The 14,344-nt window shown below is 42.0% G+C and overlaps 1 protein-coding gene across 1 annotated transcript in view; it reads left to right on the top strand.

Annotated features, from left to right (window-relative positions):
- Nucleotides 1–1,276: 1,276 nt before the first annotated feature.
- The window catches only part of CTNNAL1 (catenin alpha like 1), a 58,906-nt gene continuing 45,838 nt past the window's right edge, over nt 1,277–14,344 (top strand). The window contains exon 1 of the mRNA XM_042869282.1: nt 1,277–1,410. Within this exon, the coding sequence (XP_042725216.1) occupies nt 1,285–1,410 (126 nt within the window). The 5' untranslated portion in view covers nt 1,277–1,284. The remainder of the gene's footprint in view (nt 1,411–14,344) is intronic.

Here is a 14,344-nt window from a genome sequence, read left to right on the forward strand (position 1 = left end):
CTCTGTGGGAGATGGATCCATGGGCTGCTCAGCATTCCCCAGATGTTTGCATGTACTAATGTATATATTTTCTGACTGAAGTTTTTTCTTTCACTGCCTTTCTTCACTGGATGATGGGAAAACTTCAGGTTCACAGAATCACAGACAGTCCCAGTTGGAAGGGTCCAATGAAGATCATGGAGTCCAATCCCTGGCTTGCCGTAGGATCATCCAAAATTCAAACCCTGTCTGATAGCGGTGTCCAGACACTCCCTGAACTCCGGCACTCAGGGCCGTGCCCACCGCCCTGTGGTGCAGCCCCTTTCCCTGACCCCGAGCTGCCCTCCCCTGACACAGCTCCAGGCCGTTCCCTGTCGCTGTCACACAGAGCAGAGCTCAGCGCTGCCCCTCCGCTCCCTGTGAGGAGCTGCAGCCGCCATCAGGCCTCCCCTCAGCTCCTCTGAGCTCCTCTGGACTGAGCCAACACAGGGACCTCAGCCACTCCTCATGTCTCTTGCCCTCTGGAACCTTCACTGCCTTTGTAGATCTCTTTTGGATGCTATCTAATAGCATCAAAAATTTATTGCACTTCTACATGCCTCATGCCAGGATGTGAAATGGCTGTAGACCCAAATTAGAAAAGCAGGCATTTGTGAATTGATGATTTTTGAATACAGGTTGTAAGCTAATGTTGGGAAGTGAGTTTAGCCCATTCCAAAACCAGAAAGGGGGGAAAAAATAATAAAAGAACTTTTATTCCTTTAAAAGTACTTTTGCCTTCTCTGTGCTGATCGGCCACCCACAAGAGCTGCTTTTGCATGAAGGCTGTGTTTAGCAAGATCCAAACCGCAGCCGCTCTCTGGGCACAGCCCACGTTCAGGACACATACATCCCTCGTCCCCGCGGCTGCCGCGGGGCAGTAAACCCCAAACCACTCAGGATTCCCACAGCCGCACCGGGATCCCCTGCATCCCATCCCGACGGCCTCAGGGCACGGCTCTGTGCCCACGGGCGGCTGAGGGCCGCGGATGGGAAGGGCAGGGGGCGCAGACTGACCGGCGGGGCGCAAGAAGGAGGGGGGGGCCGAGTGCTGCCGCTTTAAATCCTATCCCCGGGGGCGGGGAAGGGGCCGCCGGGCGGGGGGGGTGGGGGGCCGAGCGCGCGTCCCGGCGGGCGGGGGAGGGGCGCGGCAGGGGGCGGGGCGGCGGCGTTCGGGGGCCGCCGAGAACGGGCGAGAGGGCGGCGGGAGCGGAGTTTGGCCGAGGGGGAGTGAGGGGCGATAGCAGGGAGCCGGAGGCTCCCGCCATGGCCACGTCCCCGTGCAGCAGCAGCGGCGTCTCCTCGTCGTCCTCGTCGGGGCTGGGGGCGGACGCGGGGCTGGAGATCCGCACGCGCTCGGTGGAGCAGACGCTGGTGCCGCTGGTGTCGCAGGTAGAAATGCGCTTTCCCGCCCTCCCGCTGCCCGGCCCCGCGCGGGCTGCGCGGCTCCGTCCCGCCGCGGGGGCCGGGGCGAGGGATGCTCCCCTCCCGCAGTCCGGCTCCCAGCAAGGTCGCGGGGCCGTTGCGTAACGCCTGGGCTCCGCTCCCCCGCCCCGCGGAGGGCTGAGGGGCGGCTGCGGGGCTCCCCCGCCGTCCGGACTGTCGCGCTCGGTTGTCCCGCCCGGCGTTGGCGCTCCGCTCCGGGCGTGTGGGCCGGGCGGCTTTTGGGAGCTGGCTGCGCGGGGCGGCATCGATCTGAGCTTTCATCGCACTGGGGGTAGCGCTTGAATGCTAAGAAGTTAAATAATGTGTTAACTGTGACCTCCGAACGTATCCCGCACGGTCCGGGCCGATCTCGAAGCAATAAATCGGGTTTTGAATGTTTGTATGCTAACAGCTTCGGTCGGTTTTGTTCATTTGGTCCTTAGTTCCAAAACTGGAGTTTGGAATGCCCAATAAAGCTGTTCTTGCTTGAAGAAACTGTGAATGAAAGTAACGTGTACAGTGTTTGCTTGATAGCGTTTTTGTACTTTGAACGTGGATTGTAAAAGTTAGTTAAAACCGATCTGTGCGTCTGTGCAGAACCTTTTCGCAGCATGTAGCAGCAGTACAAAAACCCCATTAGTCGGAGTGATGCGAAATTGCCTTTGTACTGTGGCAGTCCTCTTGGAAAGATGCCGTAGGCAGCCCCGTTTTGCATGGGCATGGGCAGCCTATCGGAGAGGGTTGTGACCATGGTTCTGTACTTACGGTAGTTTCTTATCCCAGTCAGCTCAGAGAAACCCACCTCAGGGGTTCAGCTGCTTGTTCTGTAGCAGAGCCTCAATACACTTCAGTGAACTTTCTACTCCTGAAACAACAGAGAGGTAAAACATGGAGACTCCTTTTAGGAAGCTTAAGAGCAAACAAAAACCTTTCCAGTTGCCAAGGCTGGGCTTAACAGCTTCTAAATCCCTCCTTTTGACAGGTTTGTGTGATGAGGCGCACATTCTTATTTTGGAATACTCCTTAGGAGAGGCTGTCTTGTATCTTTGTGTATGTATGTAGGTTGCTCCGAAAATAATGCCTCCTGTTAATTTCCATGAACACTCCAACAGATACAGAGAGCACACTATGATTGGTAAAGCAAATTCTGAGCTGCAAAACAGTTTTTTAACATAGTCACAACCATTAGCTCTGCATTTTTGCCAGCAGTGAACAGGAGCCTGCATGTCACACTCAGAAATATCTGTACCAGCGAAGGTGACCCACTGTTGCTGCTGCTGAATTGGACCACCTACCTCCTCACTGTGCTCACATCCACTGTTTGGTCTCCATAAATGTTCAGCAAGCACTGATGAATGTCAACGGGTGCCATTTTTTCACAGGGAGGAATTCAGGCATCTTTTCTTCATATGCACTTTCATGTCAGACGCCATTGTGCCAGACTGCCCCACCGCTGCCATCTATCACACAAGCAATAAAATGTAACGGCATGTTGGTGGGAAGATCCAATGTCTACTGCCATACCACCAACATCTGCCTCTAATGTGTGAGCCATCAGAATAAAACAGGAGGCATTAGTTTCAGAGCATCCTTCATAGTTGGCAGTGCCTATGTTAATGACCACAAAACCTATGATCATCTCTTCCAGACATGCTAAGCATCTTTCATTAATACTATGTTAGGAAGATGTCTGAGCATTTCTAAAAACTCAAAGCTTACTGTTCTCCTAGTGCAGTGCTCCTGACTTGGAACAAGCCTGCGCCTTTGGAACATGAGTGCTGAGCTCCATTCAGATTCAGGCTGAAGTTACTGATGGTATCAGCAGTAGTTCCCTAAACTGGCCTGATACAGTGCCCTACTTATTGTACAGGTTTCAGTTATTTCCATACTTGCTTCATGGAGATTTTTTTAGTAGACATCTCATTGTCTTTGTTTGAGGATTTATGCAGAAATAGTGCTTTATCTCTTATAATTTGTTTCCTATGTTCTGCATAAGCTATGTATCTGCAGCAAGTGCAGGACTTTGGCTTTGCGCTTGTGCAAAATACTCTTGCAAAGGGAATTATTATTCATGCTGTGAAGTAAACTTCATAGGTGACAGTTTTGTTAAAAGCTGGAAAGTGCTATGTGATACTTGCGTGCTACTGAAAAAAAAAGTGAGAATGTTGTTACTGCTTTTCACTACCGCTTCTAAAGGAACAGGAAACCCTAGGTAGCCTCACTTGCAACCTCTTTTGGTTAGCTAAATCTTTCATTAAGCCAAAAAAACAAACAAACAAAAAAACCCCCACCAAACTCCCTGTATTGATTCTTATTTTAACTCATGTCATACTGTGAATGTGCTTGACTACCTTCTCTTACTCAGCATTTATTTTAATGGTACTTTTCCATTTGCTTTTCTTAGACTACATAGTGTCAGAGTAAATTTGCCACCAGCAGTGGTACAAGATTCCTGTTCTCCCAGTTGTCAAAACTACTCTTAGATTCTCTACTGGATATGTTCATGAATAAACTTTTCTAAAAAGTTAGTATTTACAGAGCTAAATTAGATCTTCTTTTTATTTAGATCTATTCTTAGCCTCATGCTTACCTCTCCTAATAGCTCTGCAACTGACAAAAGAAGACTGTAGACTTAAGCCACAGTTTGCTAACCTTTCTTTTTAGCTATCCACATATCTGTGCTGTGGAGGGAATTATTCTGCAGTACTGTACAAAGCATTTGGCACGCAGTTCAGAAAATATGGCTTTATGGGTCAAACCCCGTTGGGTGCCTTTAGTTCTGTGTTTCACATGAAAGTGGCACAGTGTTCTAAAATCTAGACATCTCCTTCACTGCTGCTGCAATTTCCAGACTAATTAAGTTGGTTTTTATTTTTCTATGGAAAGTTTTTGGCAACGTAAGTCAGGAAGGGTGTTTAAAGCGGTCAGTGCTGACTCATTTAATAACAAGTCATTTGAAATAATCGGGGAAAGGCAAAGACAGGGAAAAAGCACTTTCCAGGATGTGGCTCCACCAGCGACTTCCTCAGCTGCCATTATGTATGTACCTGCTTGCTAGTCTAGCAGTAAGCAGGCATCTTCTCAGCTGTCTGTCTGTATGGGTCTGTTCCAAGAAAGCATTCTGACAAACTGTAGACCAGTTTTTTTTTTGTGAACCTTCAGAGTAAGGCACTTGAGAAGTTCAGAAGTGGAAGCCTGAGCTCTGTCTGGTTTCTGAAAGAAAGTCACTTCTCGTAGTTGTAGGGAACCTACCTGCCTGTGTACAGACTCGTGGGATAGCAGCTAACTCCTCAGCTTCAGGCAGTGCATTTTGCCATAGGCACTTTGAAAAACTGTTGTGTTCACATGTTACTGAATGTGATTTTCCAATTTCTGTGATTTGTGGGTGATACTGTCAGAGGTTTGGGGATTTGTTTGGCCAATGTAGTCAAAACTTAAATAATTAAAAAAAAAAAAAGTCAAAGACACAAATGTTTCTGAATTTGTTCTTGTCAGTTTCAGATTCTGAATAAACAGCCAGTGGTATGTGCCTTGAGAAGGAAAAAAAAAAGAAGCCTGTTCTTTACTATGATATTGTTTCCTTGGTTTCTCTGAAGCTAGCTGAAGTAATTCCAATTTCAGTAAACATTACATTTTTATATACATACTGCTCTGCCAGCATCCAGAAAACAGCTCTTGCACTCTCTGGTAAAAGATAAATGTGGATATTAGGAAAACATGTGACATAGGAGGGGTTACAGGAAGCATGTTTGCTTTCCATTGAGCAAAGAAGGCTAATGGCAGAGCTCACTGTTGTCTGCAACTATGTGTGTCAGGCAGATATGGTGAAGGTAGGTCCTTCCTAGAGATGCATGGTGATAGGCAAGAAGAAAATGACAGAAATTGGAACGTGGGAAACCTGAGATATAGGAAAAGGCTCTCTTTTGCTGTCCCAGTACTCAAACACTGGAAGACGTGTGCAGAAAATCTATACCTGCGTTCCTGGAGGCATGAGAAGCTCACTGGGCCAGACCTTTAGCAACATGCAGTAATTGGACCTGGCTGGAGTATGGAGCCAGACTACATGTCACTGGTAGTCTCTTTCATTTTATGCAAATTGCATATTTTTTCATTGTAGCCAGATATTGCACTGAAAAAAGTTGTGCTGCTGAGGAGTAATGGTCAGTTATCATTGCATACAGGAAGATAGGAGTATTTTCGCATCTGTATCACTCTGATCTCTAGTGATTTTCATCTGACATTTTTATCTGGTTGGTTTTGTAAGATGCATCTGCAGTTCTTTAGTTGGATCTTATCTTTACTGCCATGAATAACTTGGGATCACCAGCAAACTTCCATCGTTTTATTACAAACTTATCACCCCTCTCTCTTCACGATCATGTAGAATAATTCATGTTCCAGCAAAGGTTTCTGTGAAACTGCCATTGTTACAATGGGCGATCATTCACTTTCTGCCTTTCTACTCCATCTTTCTCCTCATTCGCTGAAACCCTTTAAATGGACTTTGCTGAAAGAGAATTAAGAAGCAGAGTCTATCCTTAGCCCTATAATCTATGACCTCTCCAGAGAGCTCTGGTTATGTTGTGAGGCAAGATTTCCCTTCAGAAACACCAAATATCGAGTCTTTTCCAGTATGTAATTTTTATTTGGGTGTCCATTACTTCTGTTTGCCTCATCGTTTGTATTAATGTACAAGCATCAGGCAACTTCTATACCTCAACTATCAATCTACTTTTAAGAAGGAGGTTGCATGGAAAAGGCTGATATCATCTGTTACATCTTTGTGTTCCTTGAAATACTAGTGAATGGTATATAAAGTTGTTCTAGTTCATTGTACCTAATATTTTCACAGCCTCTTCTACTGTCACTTTGAATCAGTAACTGATTTTATCAGGCTTATGCTCCTGAAGAAACCAACTATAAGAGCTGGTAAGTTACTTTGTTTAGTGAAACTGCTGTTATTCTGCATGGAACTGAACAAGCGTATTCCATCAAAGAGACAGGTATTGTAGAACTGCAGCCATGGAGTTCAGCGTGCTACTTTTGCATGACATTGAGTGTTATCTGTAGATTAATATTGTGTTTGGGAAAGCTTTTTTGTGTCCTGTTGGCTTAGAAGACCTCAGGTGCCCGGTAACAGCTAGATTGCTTATGTTGTACCCAGTAGCAGCAAAATGTGGGACGGCAGCTCGCGTTCAGTTCTGCACCATGGATGTGGATCTTTCTCTGTGGCCTTACTGAAGAATATTTTGTCAGGATGTGGCAAAGTTGCTTCATAAGGCTTATTTGTGGGGACGCATGCATGTATGGTGCCAAAACCGGTCAAAACTTATGTGAAAGATTCTATTGTCACTTATGTGATAACTAACACATGTGACACATTTTAACAAATATTTGTTTCTTCTAAGCACATGTAGTGTTCTTGAGGATTATTCAGTCATGGATTTGTCTTAATGGGTTTTTACTAGTGACTGTAAAACAGTTATATCCCAAGAGCACACTTAGAATCTATCTTTCTATCACTAGTTTGCAAAAACTGGAAAAAAAAATCCTGCTTTTCCTCAGCATCATGCTTTAGTCATGTATGCAACCTAATGTTCAAAAGTCTGGAGTTGTAATATTATATTGGACTATATTATATTGGACTCATTCACAGACATACTTCTGAGCTTTTTGCATATTGAATATATTGTCTCTTCTTCCTTTAGAGCATATATGTCTACTCCCCCAATTTTATGTTTGTTATTGTTTTTTAATAAAACAAATAAAAAACTAAGTTTTGTTAACTATATCCACTAACTATTTTATATGTAGCACAAGACAATTCCTCTCCACTTGCATCCCAGGCAAGCCAAATGTTGTACATCCATGCTTTAGAGACTAGGTAGAGGATTGTCTCTTACGTTCTTTGGACAACTTTCCTGAAATTAAGGAATGTTTATTTTTGTTTGCTTCCTGAATGTGAAAAAGTCTGAGCTTTTCTCCATTTCGGCTTACTTGCATTTCTCATGCAGCGGGTGCACTGAGAGACTTATTCCATGAAGCCCCCTGCCTGCCTTGTTTTGCTGCATGTTTGGGATACTTCTAGGCCTTTCTCTTCTCCAGAAGGTTTTAACATTTTCTTGTGTTGTTGACTGCGCTTGCTCCAATGTGGTGCCAAACATTGGGAGTTGTTCCTTACGGCTCTTCTTGGAGATGGAAAAAGTAGAGCAGTCCATGTTTGTCTTAAACTTACTACTTTCTTCAGTGCACTTGAGGGGAAAAAAATCTAATGAGTGCTTCCCTTTTAAAATGCTTCTTGGGTACAAATATTTCTCTTTCCGTACTTTAAGAATTCTGCCAACCTCCAAGCTTTGAGCAGCTCCACGATTTTCTTCTTGTGTGAATTAATTTGGTAGTCACTGTAGACTTGGCACTGTTGTAGAGTAATAAAATTACGAATTACTGTGTAGAGGCTTATGTTGTAACTTGTACTGAGTGAAGGAAACTTCCTGCTAAACTAGACAGAATTTGGTACTGCAGGGAAAGTGTGCAGTGATTGCCATCGTACACATTAACTTTGCTGTTGACTCTGGAAGCATGTGGTATGCTGCTTGTTTACAGAGCTGTACCTCATTAGATTCAATTAGCGACTAACTCATTGTCTCCTCCTTTTGGTTCCATAGGTATTTTGGATTAATTTATGACTTTGTGTTTTGTATTATGAATCTTTTATTCTGTACAAACATACATTTTTCTGGAAAATGAAGCTTGCAGCAATTCAGCTGTTCAGTCTACCCTATGTACTCTGTGCCCTTTAAAGAGACTGCTTCTTTCTCTTTGATTTATGCAGGAAAGTTAACCACATGAGTTCATCATCTGACTGTAGATCCTGTGATCAATTCTGTCGTACCACAGCCTCAGATGCATCTCTGGGCTGATGCTGTTGCAGATTTCTCATCACTGAGGCTTGTTCCTAATTGACTGTTTAATTGTTGAAGCTGAGTTGTTAAGAATCGGTGAAAGGGAGATAGTTGCTTACAGTTGTGGTTTTTAAGGTATATTTGAGAGCATAGGAATACCTTAGGATATTTTAAATAAGTGAATATTATTTTAATGTTATGTTAGTTTTTTAATATTAATATCACAAATGATATTCTGCTTTACAAAGAAAATTGCATTGGAACATTTACCACATGAAACCTTAACTGGTGCAATTGGCTTTGAATTCAGCTTAGCGCCTCCATTGTGATATTCAGCTTTGGTAACAAATGAATTGCTGTAACATTTCAAGTAATTGAAGCAAGATACTTCATAGCGACTTTGCTTAAAATCAGCTGCTCTTTTTCAAAGGAAGCTTATCTTTTACACTTGTGAGATCTGATTAACGTCTTTTCTATAGATTAAGCACATTTTTGTAGTTCTCCAGCAGAGTATTACATCAAAACTGCCTCACAGTGGCCCTGCGCGTAAAGAATGAGAGCAGCTTTCTTGCTACTCAGCATTGTTAACAGATGGTTTTCGATTAGGTACTGAAATCCCCAGCGGATGAATTAAGAATGAATGATTGCAAACAATTCTGATTATAGATCAATAAAATTGCTGTATGGTAATATGAGACCATTGCTTTCTGCATTGCAAAGCGTAACCCTTACTAGCTAAAGCCTCATCATTTCTACTTGTTGAGTTGTACTGCCTTGTTTAAAGCTCAAGGGGTAACTGAGCAGTAATGTAGAATCTGGTTCTATTTTTTAATTGATAATTTGTGTAGTGAACCAGATGATTTCTTGTTTTTATACATTACATGAATAGTGAAATGTTAGGATAACTCCTAAACACAAGTTGCAAAAAACATATGAGCAAATACTGTGATTCTTTCAGAATTATATGGAAAAATATTACATGGTTGATTTTGTCATCAAGCAACACTTTGGTATGGACTTTTTATATTAAGCAGAATGAATGTAACCACTTATAACCGCACATTATGTATTTTCAAGTAAAAATGAAGGTGAACATTAGTTCTAGTAACTCAGTGTTGTAAATGCCTTTTTCTTATTCACAGGGATCGAAGCTATTTGGAAAGGACGTACTGTCCCAACTTACAAGGATTTAAAATGTGGGAGTTAAAACAGTGTAAGGAATGTGCCCTTTCATTATCAGAGTTTATTATGTTTTGAAATTCCTTCAGTTGTAAAATTGAAGCATATTTAAATGTAATTTACTCGTGAGCTCTTCAGATAATGGTTCCTAAATTATATGCAAGTTTTGTGTTGCTGTTGTTGTTTACACTTCTCTAAGTGGATAATAGTTACACACAAAGCCTTTTTCCAGAGTACATTGTACTTCTCTGTTAATCCCTAGACAAGCACGAGTTTTTCAAGAAGCAATACCAGATGTTGCTCTGAACTGAAGTGGTATGCCAAAGAACTGCAAAGGTAGCTCCTTCTAAAAAAGGATTGAAAAACTATCCTGTCTGTAACATGCAGTACAAGGCACTGTGTGACTGGCATTCATATCAGTGAAGCTGCCTATGGGGCTAACAGGCAACTATTTCCACATCTGCAGGATCCAGTCCCGACTTGAATTGGAAGAGGTCTCGACTGCAGACTGTATCAGTGTGGTATTTGTGTTACATCCTATGTTACAATATCTGAATTCTTAGTTCCCTAACAGTGACTTTTTCTGATTGAGAAGATCAGAGGTGTCTCAGGCATTGCTTGCACAGAGGTTTAGGTGAGCTAACAGAGGCAAGTTAGACAAGAAAGCCACAATAATTATTTGGCATTCAGTCTTTGGTTTTAGGTTTATCTGATCATGTTTGTAAATTGAGTTATTTCTGAGACTTGCATCTCTCTGGTGCTGAAAATGTGTGCATCTGTTTTGACCACATCTGAAAGTACACCTTAAACAATGGGCTTCCATCTGAGTTGTTCTTGTTTTGTTGGACTTGCTTTTGCCCAGAATTTCAAGGTGCAGAATTAAAAGAGGGTAATAGCTGTATTTTTGAAATCTATCCATTCAGGTTAGAAGGTACTGAACTGGAGAGCAACAGGAGGAGTTGTTGTTGGCTTCTGTACCATTAAGACCAATTATTGCATTCATTAGCTCAAGTTCATTTTCTAGTGAGGAAGTTGTGCATTTCAGTAAAATTTCTGTGTGGTGACTGTTAGAATGCAAAGGCATTAAAGGCCATTTTATTTTTTGATACATCTTAGGATGAATAAGTACATATACCATGATGTTCGGGGCACTTGATTTACATATTTAATCAGAAAATGTTAAATTAGACATTAGAAATTAGTTAAATTTGAATTAAAACAAAATATTTTTCCCAACTTAAGTGTCAAATTGCTCAGAAGTGGGAATCTCATTCTAAATTTCCCCACATCTTTTCAAAAAGGAAATGGAATTGAAACTTAAGTTGTTTAAAAATACATATCTTCCCCACTGTCACTGGTTTTTATAGAAACCTTCTTTTGGGCAAGAAGATAAGTCACTTGTCTGACTTGTAAGGCATATAACAAAAAGATTGAAAACTTCAGTGTTGTTAGATCAGTGGTCAAGCATCGTTGAACATTGTTCAGGGTTCCTTATCTTCCTCTGCTCTGTGTGGGGTGGCGAGAGAGAAAAGAGTGTGGCAGGAGTGTCAATTTTCTGCCAAGTATCTTTGAATCAATGATTTTCAAGGAGTTTGTGAAAACTGCATTTTACGAAGCAAGTGAATTTCTCCTTTACAGCAGTGTTATTTTAGTAACGTTATTAGGATATTTATCAATTCCACATAATGTGTAAGAGTCCATGGATTGTAAAAACTAATGTCTGTTGTTTGCTGTGTTGTTTGCTTCTGTTTCTTCAGAGTTCCTTTTAGCAACTTCTAAAAAAGAAAAGAAGTTAAAAGTTGGAAATAATCACACAGAAAAAAAAAATAATCCAGACTTTTCATTTGTTTGGAGTGGAGAAATCTCAAAAGCCCCCAAAACAGTCTAGAGGAAATAAATTGGTGTCATAGAAGTCTACATCACTACTGAACAAGTTCATCTGTATCTTTGCTTTTTTGGATAATGGTTTTGATGGTGTTGGGTTTTAATCTTGAAGTTTAAAGGACCCTTGTTTTTCTAAAAATGCTTTCAGCACAAAGAAAGGCCATTCCCTGCTTTAGTACAGCCTTGCATTGAATTCAATCCTTTTGTTCACTAAACAATTCCAAGAATGTATAACAAGTGTATAGTAATGAAGCTAATTATCTGAGGTGTGTATTCAAATTTGGAGTTCTGAGTGAACTCTTGTCTTTCCTTGCAAAGTTTACAGAGGTCTGAGGTAGGTTTTGAAGCCTAGATCAGAAAGATGGGAGTGTAGAGAGCTTTTCTGACCTCCATCAAAATAATACTGTCTACATGTGAAGCTGTTTTGCATGAGAAGTACAAGTTTAAATGTTGTTTTAAAATGCAAAGTACAATTTGCAGTTAATCAAAACTCTTGATACAAGTGTAACATAGCGAGTAGTATCTCGTTTGCTTGTTTAATATTCTATTTGGGTTGTTTTTGTTGAATTTTTTCCTAGGTACCTGACATGTTTAGCCCCTGTTGGAGACACTAGTTTAAGTAGGCTGGCAATCTGATTTGGTAGGGCTCTTCTTGTGCTGTTTGCCATCTTCTGCTTGTCACTGCCCACCCTGGATTATTCTTTCTTCCTGTCCAAACTTGGCTTATCAGCCATCAGCTTGTCAGGTGCTACATGTGAAAGATTGCCAGAGGTTCCTATAAGCACTTGCCTGCAGATAAGTGAATTAGCTTACAGGTTGTCAAAGTGGTTTATTTCATTCGCTTTCCTCAAGGCTTTTGAGAAAGAAAAGCAATAAAATGCTTTTGGAAAGTCCTCTTATAAAGATGCAACTACAACAATCTCAATACTGCAAGTACTGCATCCAGATATGTAGTCCTCTGTACAGGAGAGATGTGGACCTGTTGAAGCATGACCAGAGGAGGGCCACAAATGATTTGAGGGATGGCACACCTCTCCTGTGAGGACAGACTGAAAGAGATGGGGCTGCCTGGAGAAGAGACCCTCTGGGGAGACCTGAGAGTGGTCTGTCAGTATCTAACAGGAGGCTATAAGAAAAAAAAGGCAAATTCCTTATCAGTCTGTTGTGGTAGGACAAGGGGAAATGGTTTCAATCTAGAAGGGGGGAGATTTAGATTGGATATAAGAAACTTTTTTTTTTTTTTTGAACAGTGAGAGTGGTTGAGGCACTGGAACAGATTGCTCAAAGAGGTGGTGGATGCCCCATCCTTGCAGACATTCAAGGTCAGGCAAGGTGGGACTCTGAGCAACATGTAGCTGTAGGCGTCCCTGTCCATCGCAAAGGAATTGGACCAGGCAGCCATTAGAAATCCTTTCCAACTTGAATGTTTCTATGATTCTAAGCATAAAGGAACTCAGTATTCTTGGTCATGCAGAGTTTTTGTACTGTCTTTTGCATCCTGTTTATAGGCAAAATATGTAAATATATGGTAGCAGTATTGTATTGCTTCTTGCAAGCTGTTCTTTTACAGAAATAGTGTCTTGAGGCCCTGTACAACGTGTTGAGGTCTGTGGGACTTGTGCAAGAGGGGGTTGGTTGTCCTTTCATACACAGGAACAAAATGTAGAAGAAAATGTTCTCTTTCAATTGTTCATAAAGCAGAGACAGATGTTTCAAATACTATTTTCATGTTAAGTAGAACATGGGTTTCTACATTTAATTAGTGCATCAGTAGCTAATGCAGTTGCATTTCATAGAATCACAGAATATCTAGATTTGGAAAGGACCTATCATTGAGTCCAGCTCTTGGCTTCACACAAGACCACCCAAAACTCAGATCATATGTCTGAGAGCACTGAACAGACACTCCTTGAACTCCAGCAGCCTATTCTATGCCCACCACCCTCTGGTGCAGACCCTTTCCCTAACTCGCAGCTGCCTGGAGCTCAGCGCTGCCCCTCCACTCCCTGTGAGGAGCTGCAGCCACCATCAGGCCTCCCCTCAGCTCCTCAGCTCCTCTGGGCTGAGCCAACACAGGGACCTCAGCCGCTCTTCATACCTCCTACCCTCAAGATCCTTCACCCTCCTTTGGGTGTTCTCAAGTAGCATCCAAAATTTCATTTTTGTGAATCTTTTCTTGCTTTTAAAAACTTTCAGAGTTGAATTCCTACAATTAAAACCTGAGTAGGAAGATAAGGCCTTCTAATTCTTAAAAACAAAAACAAAACAAACAAACAAACAAAAAATACAAGGGTGTGTGTGTATGTGGATATTTTGTAGATGAGTGCTCAAAATCTTAGAAAATAGTAAGACTTCTCCTCATGCCTAAACATGCATCTGATTTTGACAGACTTGATTCCTAGGACAGGTAAGCAGGTAGTCCTTCCTCATCCACCTCTTGAGTTCCCTGAGGTTTGTCTTCTGTGATGAGAAGCATTCCTGGCAGTTCTGCTTGTAGGCCTTTAGGAGTGAATGTCCTGTGTTCCTGCAAGTATGGTTGTATTCTGTAGCAGAGGTAGATGTTAGAGCAATGTCTGCTGCCTTCTGGCTGAATGAACCAGACCTGTCTGTCCTTGGGAAGTTACATAAAACCTAATGAGATACAGTGCCCAAAAGTAATATTAGAAGTCATTTCCCACTCCCTTAGCTCCCAGCTTAATATGAGTTAATAAAAGTTTGAGCTGTGAGGAGACTGCTGTGGCCAAAGTTTTTACTTATCCTGTCAACTGCAACTAAACGTACTTTGTGGCATGCTCCTGTTGTGTTTATATCTTCTTGCCTAGTATGCAGTGCTATTGCATTTTCTTAGCAAAGGCTTTCCATTGCTGTCATTGTATTTATTTCAAAAATATGTTTTCTACGTATATGATATTAATGGAAGATGCGAAGGTGAAAAC

The sequence above is a fragment of the Lagopus leucura genome, unplaced genomic scaffold (genome assembly GCF_019238085.1).
Source record: "Lagopus leucura isolate 7727_CA_CO unplaced genomic scaffold, USGS_WTPT01 Super-Scaffold_100002, whole genome shotgun sequence".
In the NCBI taxonomy this organism is placed as follows: domain Eukaryota; kingdom Metazoa; phylum Chordata; class Aves; order Galliformes; family Phasianidae; genus Lagopus; species Lagopus leucura.